We start from the raw sequence: 17095 nt of genomic DNA, 5'->3' as shown, positions 1-17095 counted from the left end.
ATTTTTAAACTAAATTTGTAAACTAAATGATGTGTCAACAATAAGAAGTAGTTAATCAACACTTAAGTAAGTAATAATGCAATAATCAACAACCACATCACATATCCAAAATGTAGCTTAGAAATTTAGTCTCCCTACATTGCCGGGGAATGAAAAGTCATTTTCCATTATTTTATAGTTCATTTTAAACGTAACACATATGATCTTCCATATAGAAGTCATAATAACCTAGCAACCGAACATACATTGTAATACAGAGATACATTATTACACTGATGATTTTCTAATCTTTGATTCATTATCTTGACTATTTTTGTGGTTTTGGAAATGTGCCAAATGACAAGATTTCTGTAGTGGAAACTTAGATCTGTTCGCCCATTTGTTTACACAAGCATATGCTCTTCATACATTTCCACTTTATGTAAACCTTGATCCCTTTCCCTTCAATAACACAAGGGATTAATAATTCCAATTTATCGAATGATTTTTTGGTCTTAAAATATGCGACAAAATCAAGCTAGCTAGGCTACAGGTGTCATTTCAAACAAAATATGATCTGGATTCTGTATGCATGATCAACGATCCATATCTATTTACAGAGAAAAATACTTTTTGTCTTGTATAATATACAATTTAATACGCTGACACATCATTCAAACAATAACTTAGGACAAACCCTTCGCACTAGAAAATATCACTTTCCTCTTGTATCTATGCAACCTCCTTGCTATGATCTCCCTCTATAATAAGACCACAGACCTTTGCTTCTATTGTGGCACACTCTCGCCCTCTTTAAATTTATAATTGACAAAAAGTTTTGGCCTGAACCAGAGCAAGAAAATTAGTGGCATTAGTTAGTACAATGAGTGATAGTACTACCCTCCCAGAAACTCAGGGAACTTTGACCCTCCCAGATGCATGGGACTACAGAGGCTGCCCAGCTGAGCGGTCAAAAACTGGCGGCTGGACGGCTGCCGCCATGATTCTAGGTATACCCAGCTTCCTGCTCTGGGTGTACGTTTGTGCGCTCCTTTAATTCTTTGCTTCTTGCATATATAGTACTGATCCTTGAGCTTTATTTTTATAAACTCTCAGGTGGAGAGGCATGTGAGAGGCTAACAACCCTAGGAATTGCTGTGAACTTGGTGAATTATTTGACGGGTACCATGCATTTGGGCAATGCTACCTCGGCCAATACCGTCACCAATTTTCTTGGCACTTCCTTTATCCTCTGCTTGCTCGGCGGTTTTGTGGCAGACACCTTTCTTGGCAGGTAATTAGTTTTCAATTGGCTTCACATTGTATTTATCACTTGTGTTGTCCTCTCACTCTTGGTGTATGTGCGCTTTGAATTTACTCACAAATCACAATCACTCATTATTTGATTAACTTCTCATTGAGTAATAGTGAATACTAAGGGATCCCATTTTAGGTTAGATTTAGTTGTTAATTAGCACATACGAGGTCTCGTTATAATATAATTTGAAGTGTAATTACTCTAACATTAGTCTTCAAATCTTGACAGGTACCTAACGATAGCAATATTTGCCACCATTCAAGCAACCGTAAGACTTCTAATTTACCATTGGCATTGACAAGTACTCTCACCATAGATCCACACCAAAATAAATTCATAATTAATTAATGACTTGTTTGAATATGTTTTTAAAATGGTTAAAAGCATTTTTAGATAAAATGTTTTTGGATTCCAAAAGCACTTTCGTGCTTTCCACAAGAACTTTCAGGATGCACTTTAAGTGCTTTTTCAAGATTTATTTGTAATTTTACTAAGGATTGGTTTCAAAAACATTTTCACCAAAAGTGTATTTTCAGTCATTGTAAAAGCACATCCAAACCATCTCTAATTTGGGTAACTTGCACTTGGTTACTAACCACACACATTCTACCCTACTTCTCTTATTATGTTTTTTTCTTTCTTTTTTTAATTGCTTGTTTTGGTTAATAGGGTGTGACGGTATTGACCATCTCAACCATAGTCCCCAGCCTCCGACCCCCAAATGCACCGACGGCACTGTCCTGCCGTGTATCACTTCAAGTGGGAAGCAGCTGACGGTCCTATACATAGCCCTGTATCTTACCGCACTCGGCACCGGAGGCCTAAAATCCGGCGTTTCAGGCTTCGGCTCTGACCAGTTCGACGATTCCGACAAACAAGAAAGAAAACAAATGGCAAACTTCTTTAACTGGTTCTTCTTCTTCATAAGCATAGGCTCACTCGCTGCAGTGACGGTTCTTGTCTACATCGAAGACAACTTGGGGAGGCAATGGGGATATGGAATCTGTGTCTGTGCAATTGTTCTTGGCCTCATTGTGTTCTTGTCAGGCACAAGACGGTACCGTTTCAAGAAACTTGTTGGCAGCCCTCTGACGCAGATTGCGGGTGTGTTTGTGGCGGCATGGAAGAAGAGGAACATGGAACTGCCGACGGACTTGACGTTGTTATACAACGTTGATGACATAGATGATGGAAAGAAGAAGAAGAAGAAGCAGGAGTTGCCTCATAGCAACCAGTTCCGGTTAGTTCCAACATACCAATTCCCGTTAACTGCTTCAACTTTTCTAGTTTTCTTTTTTCAAACAATAAAGATTTTATTACAAACGAATAGTAAATAAGTTATAAAGTGAGACAGTTTGACAGTATTATAGGTTAGTTAATTTGATAATTATAACATGATCAATCCACCTAAAATACTACAAAAAGTACGTGATGTTCGAGTTCCTTGTCCCGACGCTTGTTAGGGGACGTGACAATTGCAACGGGGCTTATCCACCCTTTTCTTTTTGGATAATTACATACACCAACCAATGGGAAACATTAATTATCCAATCTGTGAGAAATGAGAATACGTATTGATATAAGATTCTTGGTTATTGGCCTGCAGCAAGAGAAACTGGCCATGAAAATAGACAGCTAACTGACTTTTGTTGAAAAACTCATGCCAATTTATAGAATACATATCAACTAACTAACTAACTAACTAACTATATATATATATATATATATATATATATATCACAAGATGTATCTCCCTTATTATTCCTATATATGTAGCTATTTCCCCATTCATGCCAATTTATAAAATGTTAATCCTCATTTGAAACAAATTTTCTTTTCCATAATTCATTTTTAGCCTTGGGATCATATACATCCATATGTAATATCATAATTCTCTGTGTCTTATTTTTTCCCATATATATCTTTGACCAAATTATTTATATACTAACCCCAAGAGGGTTGGTCTAGTGAAAACGAGTAAAGATTTGAAACTTTCATCTGAGTTCGAATTCACGCAGATGCATTCTTTGGTTTTACCGGCTTTGCTTTAACCTACCAATATGTTTATGAATATCTTACACGTTATGCTATGAAACTATATACTAATATAAACCATATATTTCAATCAGAATATCTAATCAATAATTTAGATTAATGTTCAACAAAAATCATGGACCAATATTTTCTGACATATATTTTGTATTTTGTTATATATTTTGTTGTGTGGTGGGGTGATGTATATAATTTAGAGAGAATCAAAAGCATATCACGAAGAATGGGCCTTTCTGTCCTGCATGAAATTAAATCGATCCTCATGTAGTCACATTATTTGTCTTTCGCATCGGTCACGGACATATTTCCTTTGCTTATATATACCACTACCTCCTGTCCCTGCCACTTTGCCTTGTTCCCTTTGCATTCCATCACACACTATTATTTTTTGAAAAATATTTTCTTGGCATAAGAAACAACTCCCAAAAATATGAAAGACAAAATGATCATGTGAGTCACAAAACTTCCGTTGTGCTTGTTCACGTGACCTTGTTCTTAAGGTTGTATTATTATTTGGAAATTCTTTTCTTTTTTAAGTTCCCATACTGCACCTAGAAAGTTGTTCAATCTTAACTTCATCACACATGTGCAACGTAAAACTACAAAAAAATGTAACTAGGTGAACTAATCAATTAAGAAAAGATTAAGTGAGAGCAGTTCTTGTCACGTGACAATTTTAATAATACGAAGAAAAAAACTTACAAGAAATTTCTCACGAAATTTTTTCTTAAACTGACGAGGATCTATATATGTTGAAATAAACTATTTATTACACGCATAGAAACGATGCTACCATGAAATTGTACATTTGCCTGATAAGAACATGAATTAGGGATTAGGGTTTGTCTATAATTTGAATTAATTGGTTTGTTCTTGTACAGTTTCTTGGATAAGGCAGCAATCAAGGACCCAAAAACTGAAGGTGGTAAAACAGCGATCGTAAACAAGTGGAGTTTATCAACCCTAACCGATGTTGAAGAAGTAAAAATGATCATCAGAATGCTACCAATCTGGGCCACTACCATCATGTTTTGGACAATTTATGCCCAAATGACCACATTCTCAGTGTCCCAAGCAACCACCATGAACCGCCACATTGGAAAATCGTTCCAAATTCCGCCGGCATCCCTCACTGCTTTCTTTGTAGGCAGCATTCTGTTAACTGTCCCGGTTTACGACCGGATTATAGTCCCAGTTGCAAGAAACTTACTAAACAACCCTCAAGGACTAACCCCATTGCAGCGCATAGGGGTTGGTTTGGTATTCTCAATATTTTCCATGGTTGCAGCAGCACTCACAGAAGTCAAGCGTATGAATGCAGCAAGAGCACATGGTTTGACAGGCAATCCAAAGGCTGAGATCCCACTGAGTGTTTTTTGGCTGGTCCCACAGTTCTTCTTTGTGGGGTCAGGAGAAGCCTTCATGTACATTGGGCAGCTGGACTTCTTCCTCAGGGAGTGCCCGAAAGGAATGAAGACTATGAGTACAGGGCTGTTTCTGAGCACCCTCTCATTAGGGTTTTTCGTGAGCTCACTGTTGGTGAGTTTAGTGCACAAGGTGACAGGGGACAGGAAACCATGGTTTGCAAACAATATCAACCAAGGAAAGCTTTATGATTTCTATTGGCTTTTGGCGCTTTTGAGTGCTTTGAATTTGGTGGTCTATTTGTTTTGTGCCAATTGGTATGTCTACAAGGACAAGAGGCTTGCTGAGGAGGGCATAGAATTGGAGGAAGTAGAGACTTGTGTGCATTAATAATGCATATTTTTCAATTACTTCCCTATCTTGTGTCGTTGTTTTTTGTTTTTTTTTCTTACATAAGCTTGTAATCTTGTATGTACAAAAGATAAGAAATGAAGAATCATTAAAGGTCACTAATGATCTACTCCACTTGTTTTTTTAATTTTACTTTGACTATGTTTTAGAATACAATAATCTGTGTACTTATGATTGTATTTAATTACTTTATTGATCACCTCTCTAATAGTTGTCACTCCAACCTACATCTATACGAGATGAATCTCTGTTAGAGCATCTCCAGTCAGAGTGCATATGTAGATGTATAACACACATACATCATTGGAAAGAGGAGGTGTCCAAATTCATATTTACATCTCCCAACTAGAACAAAAACCAAATTTACATGATTACATCTTCCTAAAATGTAAATAAGATATAAAATTTTACATTTCAAATTTGCAACTCGCGATTGGAGATGCTTTTAAAAAGGTAATCAATAATGTGACTTCTAACTTGTGGTCCAATTAGAAAGTGGGTAATTGGAGCTGATTAATTACTTTAGTCATAGAACATTCACCAACGCATCCATAATTATTAGAATTCAAACCCTTCCCCTCACAGGTCTTAACATCTAGTTTGAATAATTAAAAAAAAAAAAAATGCCTCATATGTAAGTCTCATGTGCTAACAATTAACGAAGAGTTTCAGTTTTAACATAATATGTGTGGCTCATGGTACTAATAATTAACAGAGAGTTAACCGAATTTTCAATTTCTGGCCTAAATTCTAAAAGGCTTCACCATGTGGGTTCAAATCCGATTTTTTTTTTTTTACCACGAAACCAAGCTATCTTCCAATTACCCTATTACCATGGGGATCATTAATCCAATTTATATGTTAAAAAATCAGAATCAATCAAGGTAATGTAGGAGATATACAATTGTTTTGGCTTGAAAACGACCCCATAATATGATTTGTAGCGATCACATTATCAACCATTTCGAATATAATATAATATAAATAAATAATTTAATTTAATTTACAATAATATGATGGAAGAAATAGTAATACCATATTATTCAAAACCAGCGGCTATTTCACTGTCTCGGCATGGGATGCATCCTTGTCCGTTGGAATTTAGAGCATTTGGACCTCTAAATTTAATCGTTTATCCAAAAGTTCAGGATCTCTCCCACAATAATTCAACAACTCCACTGTAACAGGGCCCATTTCTAACTCAAGTGCATTTGCTACTTAGTACTACGGTGTAGTAGTATTTCTTTTCATTTATAAATAAGAGGTCTAGGTTTGATTCTCTCCAAAAGTGAATTTAAACCACATTATTACTAGCATATTGTGAGGCTAAGTACACCATCTTCCCTTAGTGTAGATAATATTGTTTGCTCAAAAAAAAAACAAAAAAACTCAAATGGCATTTATTTATGATGAAAACTAATATTAAATCCAAGTCTAAATCATGCTGCAAGTGGCCTGTTACTATAATGGTGGAAAAGAGTTGAACTCTTACATAAAAGCATGGATTCAAATCTCATCGATAATTAATTTAACATCTAGTTTAACAAAATCTATCTTTGACACAAAAAAAAAAAAGTCTAATTTGTGTTAGAATTAGAATAGGTCAATTGTCCATTTGAAGCAATTATACCAAGGGCGTTTCTAAAGCGAGTGAGAACTAGACTAGGCAACACAGTAGGCCAAGCATAATTAGATATCAAACTAAACATAAATATTTTACATCATTAAACCTGAGATTGCTAACTTACAAGTGAATAAAAATATCACTATATCGTAGTAATAATAATTGAATCAATTCACATTGGTCCAAGTAGCTTTACATGCCCATTTCATCCTTGCCCGTGCATATTTGATGTTTTAGCTTTCAGTTATTTCTATTTTGATAGCCATTTATAACCTCTTTCTTATTTTTTAAGTATAACGATATATTTTATACTAAGAGAAAGAGAATTTGACTAAATCACACAATAACAACCAAATTTGGTATCGAATTCGCATGTAGATTCGAACCTAAACCTCTCACTTACAAGTAAAGATTAATACTACCAAACCGTAGTACTAAGTAACATCTTTTTCTCATCTTAGTTTCTACATTTTGTAAGTGTAAAGACAAGCAAAAATTTAGACATTTTGGTAAATGAACTTTCAAATGGTAATCATAATTTCAGGTCTTCTATCGTAACTCAAACTCGAAAATTAAAATTTGTCGAATATCAAGTCGATGGGTCTGGATATATCGAATTCAGACTCGGATTAAGTTTGACCCGAACCAAATACAACACGATGATAAAACTACATTTTTCTTTTTATTACTAAGAGAATACAATTAAATATGAAAATGCTCAACCAATGGTTGGCACCAATAGAAAGGGAGAAAAAAACTCCAACAAATGTGATAGATGAGGAGAGGGAGGGAGAGGGATTAGATAAACGACAACATTACAAGGATATATATAAGACTACAATCTAACCATCAACTTACAGTCAAATAAAAGTGGATTCTCGTTTAAATGCTCGGATGCTATCAATCTCCTGATCATACTCTTGAACAAAACACCAAATCAGGAAACGCCAAGCTATAATGCTCGCCGTTTCGACTGTGACCATCTAAAGGCAATTTATGTTTCCTGCATTATCAGAAAATTTACAAATAATAAAGTCTCGACACTTCTAGCGAACAAGTTCAGTAGAGTTAAATCATATATCTATGGAAGTGGAGAGACTTGTGGATATTGCGAAAATATGGTTTTCTGGACAATAAGCACCTACCTGAATTATAATCATGACCCTTCTGATTGCTCATCAAGGCCTTCGTTAAATTCACCAAAAATGTCTGGGCATTCATCCCATTTTCCCTGCTTCCTTGTTTCCCAATAACCACCAACATAGCGGAATGGTCCATCTTCACCCTCTCTCTCGAACCATCTGGGTTTCCACCCGTTTTCTTGTAGTTTCCTTGACTGTGCATTGAGAGTTTCAAGGATCATCACCAGCATTAATAGTAATAAAGTAATATTTCAATTAAATCATATGCCATCTTCTCGTAAACATATTTATTGCAAACTATAATACACTGAAAGTATTCCTAAAGATTTGTATATTTGAATGCATCAAATAATTTTCTGTATTTTCTCTTCAAATCTGCAAGGAACTGAGTAATATATTGTAAAAGCGTAAGAGGAGTAAACGGGGCAAGAGTAAATCCATGCTTTTTTCTCCCGTTGCAACTGGGTGAAGTTGCTGAAGTCACTTGCAATGCAACCAATCAACATTGACCAAAGAGTATCGTAACTTCTTACATGTCAGCAATATAATTTCTCCAACTGTCCAACATAAAAGTTGTTTCATTGACACAGTTGACTCTAATTTGGCAAGTGACTTGTCTCTAGTACGGATTATTCATCATTTGGTGTGATCATGGTATAAAATTTAACTTTGATCGCATTAGGTATAGGAGTGTAATAAATATTTCAAATTGGGAAGATCATAGAAAAACCATATAAAATGACCAAGGAAAACAATATGAATATCGGATTACCTTCTACACGTAAAACCTAGCACCAGTAAAAAGAAAATCAGCCGATGAGGCTGGCATGGGTGTCTGTGTGTGTGTGCTGTGACTAAAAGATACGAAAAGAAACCAAAATACCATTCTTTGCCTTTTTTCCAGTCGCTGTTTCTCTGCATTTGCCTTTTCGTACTCTCCATTCTCTAGATGCCGTTGGTCTGGTCTGAGCCTGGAATCGGTGGGTGGGAGCTTCTCCTTAATTGTGATCAAATACCCAGGATCAGACAAAGCTATAAGAAACAATTTGATGTGCATAAGGGAAAAATGGAAATGCATATGAAACATTTGATGTATTACATCATGTATACCTGCAGTCCAGGTGTTAGCTCATTCAGTGTCATTGCGAATGACGTTAAGTTGTATCGTGTGACATTAGGAAGTTTACTACTTTTCCACAACAATGAAGCATCTGAAGGATTTAACTTGCCACTCCCATCACCATTAACATAATGCATGCTTTCATCCCACTTCCCAAATAATGTAGCAACCTTTTTCCCCGTGACATCTTCCACAAATCCATGGACCTATGTGGGTGTAGAGTAAACAATTGCAATCAATCCAGCAGCACAATATCAGGCCGGTACACAGCAATGAGAATAATTCAACATTCTCTACAGCATAGAACCATCATACTGGACACAAATAAAAAACACACCACTAACCTGGTGAGGATTTCGGTCAAGAATCGATTGCTCTTTGAACTTCAGTTTGCATGAATGCTGACGATTACCACGTATATGCATTGTACCATGGTGATCACAATATACTTTACCAAGAATTATATTGTATATGCTTGTTGTGACCTATTACAAAACATAGAGATATTTAAGCACACTTGTAGCATACATAAAAAAAAAAAAAAAAAAAATGCAACATAGTAATGCACACCTTGGTGGTTATATTAGGCAAGAAAATGATTCTAACGAGCTGTCAATTTAGAGCAAAACGCAACATAGTAAAGCATACCTTGCTCCACTGGAAAAGTTCACCATCATCAAACTGCAAGCTAAGAACTCCAACAGGGTCAAGCTGAATTGATCGTCCCCAAAATTTTGTGCGGATATTGCTGTCAGCCCAGAACTTCCACCCTCTACCTTCACAATGACAGGCAATGAGTGTTGGATGGTGACTAACCTGTATCAAGTAAAATTTATTGAAATATTTTAGATTGAGTAGGATAACTTAAGAAAAAAGTATACACATATAAAACCACTGTAAGAATATCAAGTTCTCAAAAACATTTTCACATTTTTTGAGTTTTTTTCTTTTCTCAATTTCTAGGATTCTTAATAAACTTTCTAAGAGTTTAAATGACAATAGTTCGTTGCAAGTTGCATAATCATTTGACCAAAAGTTTGAACCCCTTTTCTTTCATACACTGTTTACCTATTTTTCTCTCATCATAACTATTAACTGAAGATCCAGGCACTATAACTGCCACTTCAAACATGACTGGCAATTGCCGTTTTCTTATATTTCTTGGAGGAATCAAACCCAAGCCAATTTATCATACTTCTACTTTTCATTTCTCCCAGTTTCTGTAAAATGGCACATTATTAACGCTCACTTTATTGTCAAAAGATTTCTGTTGCGTTTTCTATTCTAAAATTGGGTAATCTCGTAAAGAGGTTATATGCTTGTCACAAGTTGATGCATATGTCACCCTCATTTTCACTTATCACACCCGTGCCCATTTATTTTACTTCCCTTACCTTTTCGGAGAAGAAGTGAATGCCTTTATCAGGATAGTCAGCTTCGTAAGTTTCCCCTAACAAGGGATTGAATGGCTTGCAGTGCCGCCCTACAGATGACGCATATCCAGAAACTGCAAATGCAGCAACATTTAGAACCCTTTGGAGACTGTTTCCCTAATAAGATAAAGGACCAAAAACGAACAAAGTGAGATTCAACAAAAAATAAATAAAATTATAATTGAGGCGCTACAAAATATTCTAGTGCACATTCCAGCCAAATAAAAACTCGATTTACTATTCTAATGCATGAAATTGACGAATCAATGTTCCCAATAGTCTATTCTTCCTGCTATCCTCCTAAGACTTCTACTAGACATCAAATTTCAAACAAATTTATTCCACAAATATAACCACCAAAAGATTTACATTGTAAGACTAAAAACAAATAAAAAATGGTAACTGTATGGGCAGTCATCAATACAGACAATATCTACCACAAAGATGACATTAGGACAGCAATGTATAATAAGTAAAAAAGCCCACACTCACCAACCTTACCATTTTCCCATACTCATATGCTCTGTCCAAAAGATACGAGTACTCCAAATCCTCACAACACTTCTGAAGAGATGATATTGGCTCATTAAAGTACACAGGAAGGCATACTCGAGTGAGATCCTTTCCCACATTGTCTTTAATCATAGACCAAAGGCTGATCCCTTTCTCCTTCTCAACTGGAGTGGGAAGCTCTTTTCTCCTTTCAACGTGTGGGTAATTATAATCCTGAACTTCCTTCTCAGTTTGCGTCTCCTCACCATTATTAGTTTGACTTTGAGCTTCACTTTGCTTATTAGCGTTATTTACCACTCCTTTCATAGACCCACAACTTATGCTGGGTTCAGTGAAATACTCTTTTGTGTCATGAAATGGCATTTCATCTTCATCTGACACTTCCTCAAGCTCTTGTTTCTCAATATCGTCAGATGATTCAGTTGTGCTGCACTCTAAAAACCAAAACAGATGTTAACAAATCACGAAATGCTAAGAAGAAAGATAAAACAATGCTCTACGATGGCAGAAATTTTGAGTAATTAAGCATTCAGAGACAGTTGATTAGCAAAAGAAAATTCTTTGTGAAACAAAGCAAGAACAGAAAAAGACGTTTTTCCATGGACCATTTTAGGTCCTAAAATTACCAGCCACCTTGAGTCAAATGAAGACAACAAGCTCAAACCTAACTATCCAAATTGGAAATCAGTCAACATTAATTACAGAATGTAGCACTATTTGTTCAAATAAAACTATCTGTTATACAGAATAGATTTTCACTTGACCATAATTTTACATGCATAAACCCATGCGACCACCGGTAAACAATGCATGACAAGTTCTATTACAAACAGCTAGGGGCTGTGACATCATTTCTTCACACACCTCTTTTCTTTTCTAGTCATTGGATTGAAAACCAAATGGAGAATCACGGGCCAGCAGTACAAGTTCTATTACAAACAGCTAGATGCTGTGACATGATTTCTGCACACACCTCTTCTTCTTCTTTTTTCTTTACTAGCCATTGGATTGAAAAACTAAACGGAGAATCAAGGGCCAGAATTACGAGAGTATCTCATGGAGAGGATATATGTGTTTATGCATATATATCTTCTGCACAATGTGTACATCCTCAACGCAACTCTCATGTTGAAAAGAGGTCTGAAATTTTTTTATTAAGGAATGGATCTTCAATGGATTATCTTAATACAAAATGGAATGCGTAGTTCAAGTCTAACACACGTCGTGAGTCAAAAGCTAACATCTCATGGAGAGCCTTACTATAGGTCTAAAGCAATCATTTGTACACTCAAGAATAACAACTTTCTTTGTTCATTATACAAGGAAAGTGTATTGTACTTAAAAGTAGAAAATGAAAGAAAGTATCAGAAAGTGGATAGGTAGCATAAAATGTTTACCACTATATTTTCCTGGTCCCAAACTTGAATACTCATGCTTTGTCAATTGATATTCACCGTCATGAATTCCAGAGGCTTCAGCTTCATAATTAGCTGCCTGCATATGAAAAAATATTTGGCTTAATGATATTACATAACCAGTAATTATACCATAAAGGTGAGACGGTAAGAACATAATAACCCATTTTAACAAACCCTTTTATACTTTATCTGACTGGCATACAAAACACCAGAAAGAATAAAAATATTCTATGAATGGAAACATTAATACTCTAACAAATTGTTCAAAGCAGAAATTTCCTAAGGCTCAAAGAAAAGTACAAAATGGTAATGGTTTAATTCTTTAAGCCCTCAGAGCTTGTTACTTAGGAGCAGTTCATATAAAACATATACCCCAGTAAATGAATCTTGCTTGCATGTTATTGACATAGGTTAAGAATTAAAAAGTGGTTATAAACTCAGTAAGCATATCCCAGCATGCTAATTTAATCCTTATAAACGAATATTCGATGGTGTTCCCAAGTGTCCTGTACAAGGAGCTTTTAACTGTTAGATCTTGGTCATACATGTATGTATGATATGCACTCAAAAATGTGCAATTGATCTACCAATCAGCTTTGCTGCTGATTGGTGGGTCCCACACTGGGTCCATTTCAATCAACAAGAAGCCAACTGATGCTATATTTCTTCCAACCAGCTGTTGAGGACATGCATATATTAACAATGGGGTGTGACATTCACACAACCCATTTTACTTTTCACACACCCTTCTAATTTTCGGTTGTCAGATCAGATGAATTGAAGAAAATCAATGGATAGAAATTAACAAGGGATGTGTAAGAAGTAAAATGGGGTGTGTGAATAGCACACCCCTTATCAATTATTGTCCTGCTAGACACGATAAATGAGTGCATCCATGACAAGCACCTGTTCTATGAGATATTAAGAATGAAATCCCACTGACCATAAAAGTATAGTACAATGGTTTTAAATTAGTTGAGAATATCAGTAAAAGTAACTACAAAATTCAAAACCAAAGTGAAGATAATGAGTACAATGGTTCTTTAGTTTTACTGATGGGCCAAATTCTGACCAAAGTAAGTTCAAACATCCAACCAGGAGGAAGATTTTTCATTACGTCAAGGAAGTAGAAGAAGAACAGGACTAAAATTGCAGTTAGAGCTGTGAGAAAGTACAATTTGATAAGAAACATGGCTGAGTAAAGTTTAAGCCTACAATTAACAATGTGACAAACACATCCCTTCAAGATATCATGTGCAAGCGCAAGCTTTCAATTAATATTTAACAAGTGTGCCAAGTAGTATTAAAAGTAGTTACCTCGAACTGCCTTAATGTGTCCAGTAAATTTGATCGTTGTTCACATATAACCTTAAGCTGTCCTTGTAATTGAGAGAACTCCGAGAGCATTATCTGCTCGCAGTCCTGTACAATGCTCTCACCGGTTCCCTCTTCAAGCAGGCGCTTTTTCAGTCTTTCGGTTGATATAGATAAATCAGTTGGTACAACGGAGAGGACTATCATTCAACGATCTATGAGGAAATAGAGTCCGAATTGATACCAAAGCTTGTAGCCAAGCAGCCCGATCGCTCTTTGAATTAGTCCTTAAATGAAGGGTCTTCGTAGCAGTAAATATGTAAAATTTCCGATCGTCGGACTTGCTTTCTCGGAAGGATGAGATCTGCAAAACAAACTCAAACAAATCTTTTCAGATTACACATGAAATTCAAAGTATTAGCACTTAACATTCAACACAAACACAAATTTATAGTCACTTGGTAAACCAACTATAAAAAAAAAAACAAAAACAATTTCCTTGTTACAGAAGGAAAATGGAAAATCATCAATGCAGAAAACACACCTTCAATCTGCAAACCACATAAAAAACGATTCAAGCTTCTAAATTAATGACATCAACAATGCATCGCAAGCGAGATCATTCGATATCAATTCGGAAACCCAAATCAGAGATCTACCCGAAACCGGCAAGTCGGCAACCCCTCCTCCCTCCGGTTCTAAGATCACCACAGTACAGAAAAACCAAGGTTATAAAAACCTGGGTTTTGAAAAGGATTGAAACAAATCCACCTAATTCTCTCATAGTCTTCCCACAGTGTAACCAAACCCATTTTTCAAACCGCTACTCTGCCATCAAAATATAAAAACTCGCAAGCAACCCTTGGCTTGGAAACCAATCGCACGCCAAGTCAAAAGCAAAAAAAAAAAAAAAACAAAAAAAACAAAAAACCAGAAAAATCACAGAATCTCATTTCCATTTTTCAGATCAAACACCTTCCCCACCGTCCGATCACTACCCTCTTTCCCTACTTCTTCTTAAACCAAAAAAAAAAAAAAGTAAAAGAAAACCCCAAGTCACGTCTACAAGTAAAGAAACCCACGCTTTGTTTTCTTCTCTATTTTAGTGACGTGAAGCATTTAAAATTTGAGAAGGGGTAATACCGAGGTCTACAACGAATAAAAATCCAGCAGTGATATGACCCCAGGATAATACCGAGGTCTACAACGTAGCCTATCGCCCCCCATATCCACCTGCTGATGTGACCCACTCACACAAACACCCAGTTAAACTGTTAAAAATTGAAATTGAAAATCAAGACCCAGAAAAATCAGAGAAACCAAAATCCAGGATACGACGAACAACGCGGTGAACCGCCGGTCCATGTTTATTGCAGATTCAGAATCTGACCCAAGAAAATTAAAAACTAATTAATCAGAAGGACCTGACAAATTGACAAAACAGAGAAAAAGGTAGCATTTTGGTTAAATTTTTGAATCAAGTCCCTCCCCATATTAGAAAGCTTTGCTGAAATAGCAACAAAAATGGCTTGGCTTCGGCGTTCCGGATTGTAGCATTGCTGCTCTGCAATCTGATCGCAGAGGAGAAAAACGAGAAACGTACATTTACCTTGAGCTGGACGATTCCAACCGTTTTCGGGGGTTTGTTGCTCCGCCGGCTTCCCGTCCCGCTGTTCATCCGGGAAAGGCGGTGAGTGGAGATCTCGCCGATGAGTCGAACGTCGTCGTCGTTTGGGGTTAACAGGCTTAGCGTTTCGGGTCGTCGAATCTTGGAGTAGGAGAGGACGCCGTTTCGGAGAAGGAACCACCTGGATCTCCACCCCTTGCTGTAATTGGTCCACTTGTGGAGGACTCCGGCGACGGTGGCCTCAGATCCCGATGCCCGGCCGGCGGTATTAGCGTCAGATCCGACCTGCGCCGCGGCCAGACTCGCCGGGAGGCTCCGGGTCCGGGACAGCGAGATCTCCGGCGATTGGTCGCCGAGACCCGCGCTCTCGAGCGTGATGCAGCAGAGCGGGTGCATCTCTTTGACCCGCATTTTCGCGAACCGAACCGACAGGGCGTCGGGTTAGACGTAATGCGGAAAGAGACGACTGGAAGCGATAATCGAGTTAATTCCCCATTCTCTTTGTGTTGAAGAAGTAACTGCAACAGAAACGGAGACTGACTGATATTGAACAATGAATATATATATATATATAGACACACATATATAATTATATGTATAGATGTCAGGTACCATCAATCAAAATCAAAATTAAATATGAGAAAGGAAAATGCAGGCATGCATATGTCGATCATCGTCGTTTTCAGAAGTGAAAATCTATAATCTTCTGAGACTCGAAGTAGGAAGAGAGAGACTTGTTCTTTCTCTCTCTCTCTAGACTTTATCTCTGGGTTGGAGACGAACCTGGGGACACTGGAGAGCTCTGAAACTGAGACGGATTCGGGGAGAAAGAGAGAGTGTGAGAGGAAGTAGGGATTCTTATACGAGTAAACTTGACATAGGTTGTAAGTCTCATTAAGTTTTATTGATCTTTTTTTTAAGTAAAAATTAAGTTTTATTGATCTTATAATAAGATAATATTAGAGAGGTTAAAATTTTAAATTAAATAATGTATTACAAATAAAAAATAAGCAAATTAATTAATATTTAACTAATAATTCAATTATCAACTATTATACTATTTGATTTATAAAATTTGATTTAGAAATTGGGTAGTGCTAGAGATATTAAATTTGTAGATAAAATTTGCAAACTAAATTATTTGTCACTAATATAAATGAGCACATTTATCAATGCTTAAGTAATAATTCAATCATTAATTTTCATGTCTTTTAGTTTACAAAATAGATAATGCTACATGACTAAATTTGTAGACAAAATTTATAAACCAAATGATGTGTTACTAATAGGAAATAAGCATGTTTATTAACTCTTAAATGATAATCTAATCATCAATTTATATGTCATTTAGTTTACAAATTTTATCTTCCTAGCCTTTTTGTCTACAAATTTAGTTTCTCTAACATTATCTTTAGAAATTTGATCTCTTACCATTAACCTAAACTATAATAATGTTATCTTTCATGAATAATATTATTTTTATTAAAAATAGCATATGACTACACACCTTGTGCGTCTTTTATTTTTGTTTTTAAAATTTGACAGCCCGTCCCGAATTAATTGTACCATAGGTGCGAAATGACTAAAATGCCCTTGGATGTATTTGGTGTTGTGGGGTGTTGTTTTGTTGTTTTTGGTGTTGACTCTACAGGACACACACACCCATATCACTCCCGTGTCTATCTCTTTGTGTCACGAACACTCTCTCTCTCTCTCTCTCCTTCTTCTTCTTCTTCTTCGTACGGACCATTTCGAAGAACACCATCTAAGCACGGATCG

General features: G+C 36.3%; 2 protein-coding genes across 2 annotated transcripts; one reads left to right on the top strand and one right to left on the bottom strand.

Moving 5' to 3' along the window:
• Positions 1–626: 626 nt before the first annotated feature.
• Positions 627–5442, top strand: LOC103964802 (protein NRT1/ PTR FAMILY 6.3-like). Its single transcript, XM_048579515.1, is given in 6 exon segments — positions 627–989; positions 1096–1273; positions 1526–1565; positions 1967–2015; positions 2018–2537; positions 4231–5442. Coding segments are annotated over 6 exon segments (1788 nt in total). The 5' UTR covers positions 627–862; the 3' UTR covers positions 5105–5442.
• A 1967-nt stretch (positions 5443–7409) lies between these two features.
• On the bottom strand, positions 7410–16216 carry LOC103964780 (oxysterol-binding protein-related protein 2A). Its single transcript, XM_009377749.2, is given in 13 exon segments — positions 7410–7752; positions 7895–8085; positions 8775–8888; positions 9002–9217; positions 9356–9496; positions 9660–9827; positions 10406–10561; positions 10946–11391; positions 12355–12451; positions 13693–13888; positions 13890–14053; positions 15299–15834; positions 16100–16216. Coding segments are annotated over 11 exon segments (2307 nt in total). The 5' UTR covers positions 15728–15834; positions 16100–16216; the 3' UTR covers positions 7410–7752; positions 7895–7905.
• Positions 16217–17095: the final 879 nt, after the last annotated feature.

This window comes from the organism of the source record quoted next, unplaced genomic scaffold, assembly GCF_019419815.1.
Source record: "Pyrus x bretschneideri cultivar Hongxiangsu unplaced genomic scaffold, Pyrus_bretschneideri_v1 Contig14, whole genome shotgun sequence".
NCBI lineage: Eukaryota > Viridiplantae > Streptophyta > Magnoliopsida > Rosales > Rosaceae > Pyrus > Pyrus x bretschneideri.
This window is presented reverse-complemented; position numbering and strand designations above follow the sequence as displayed.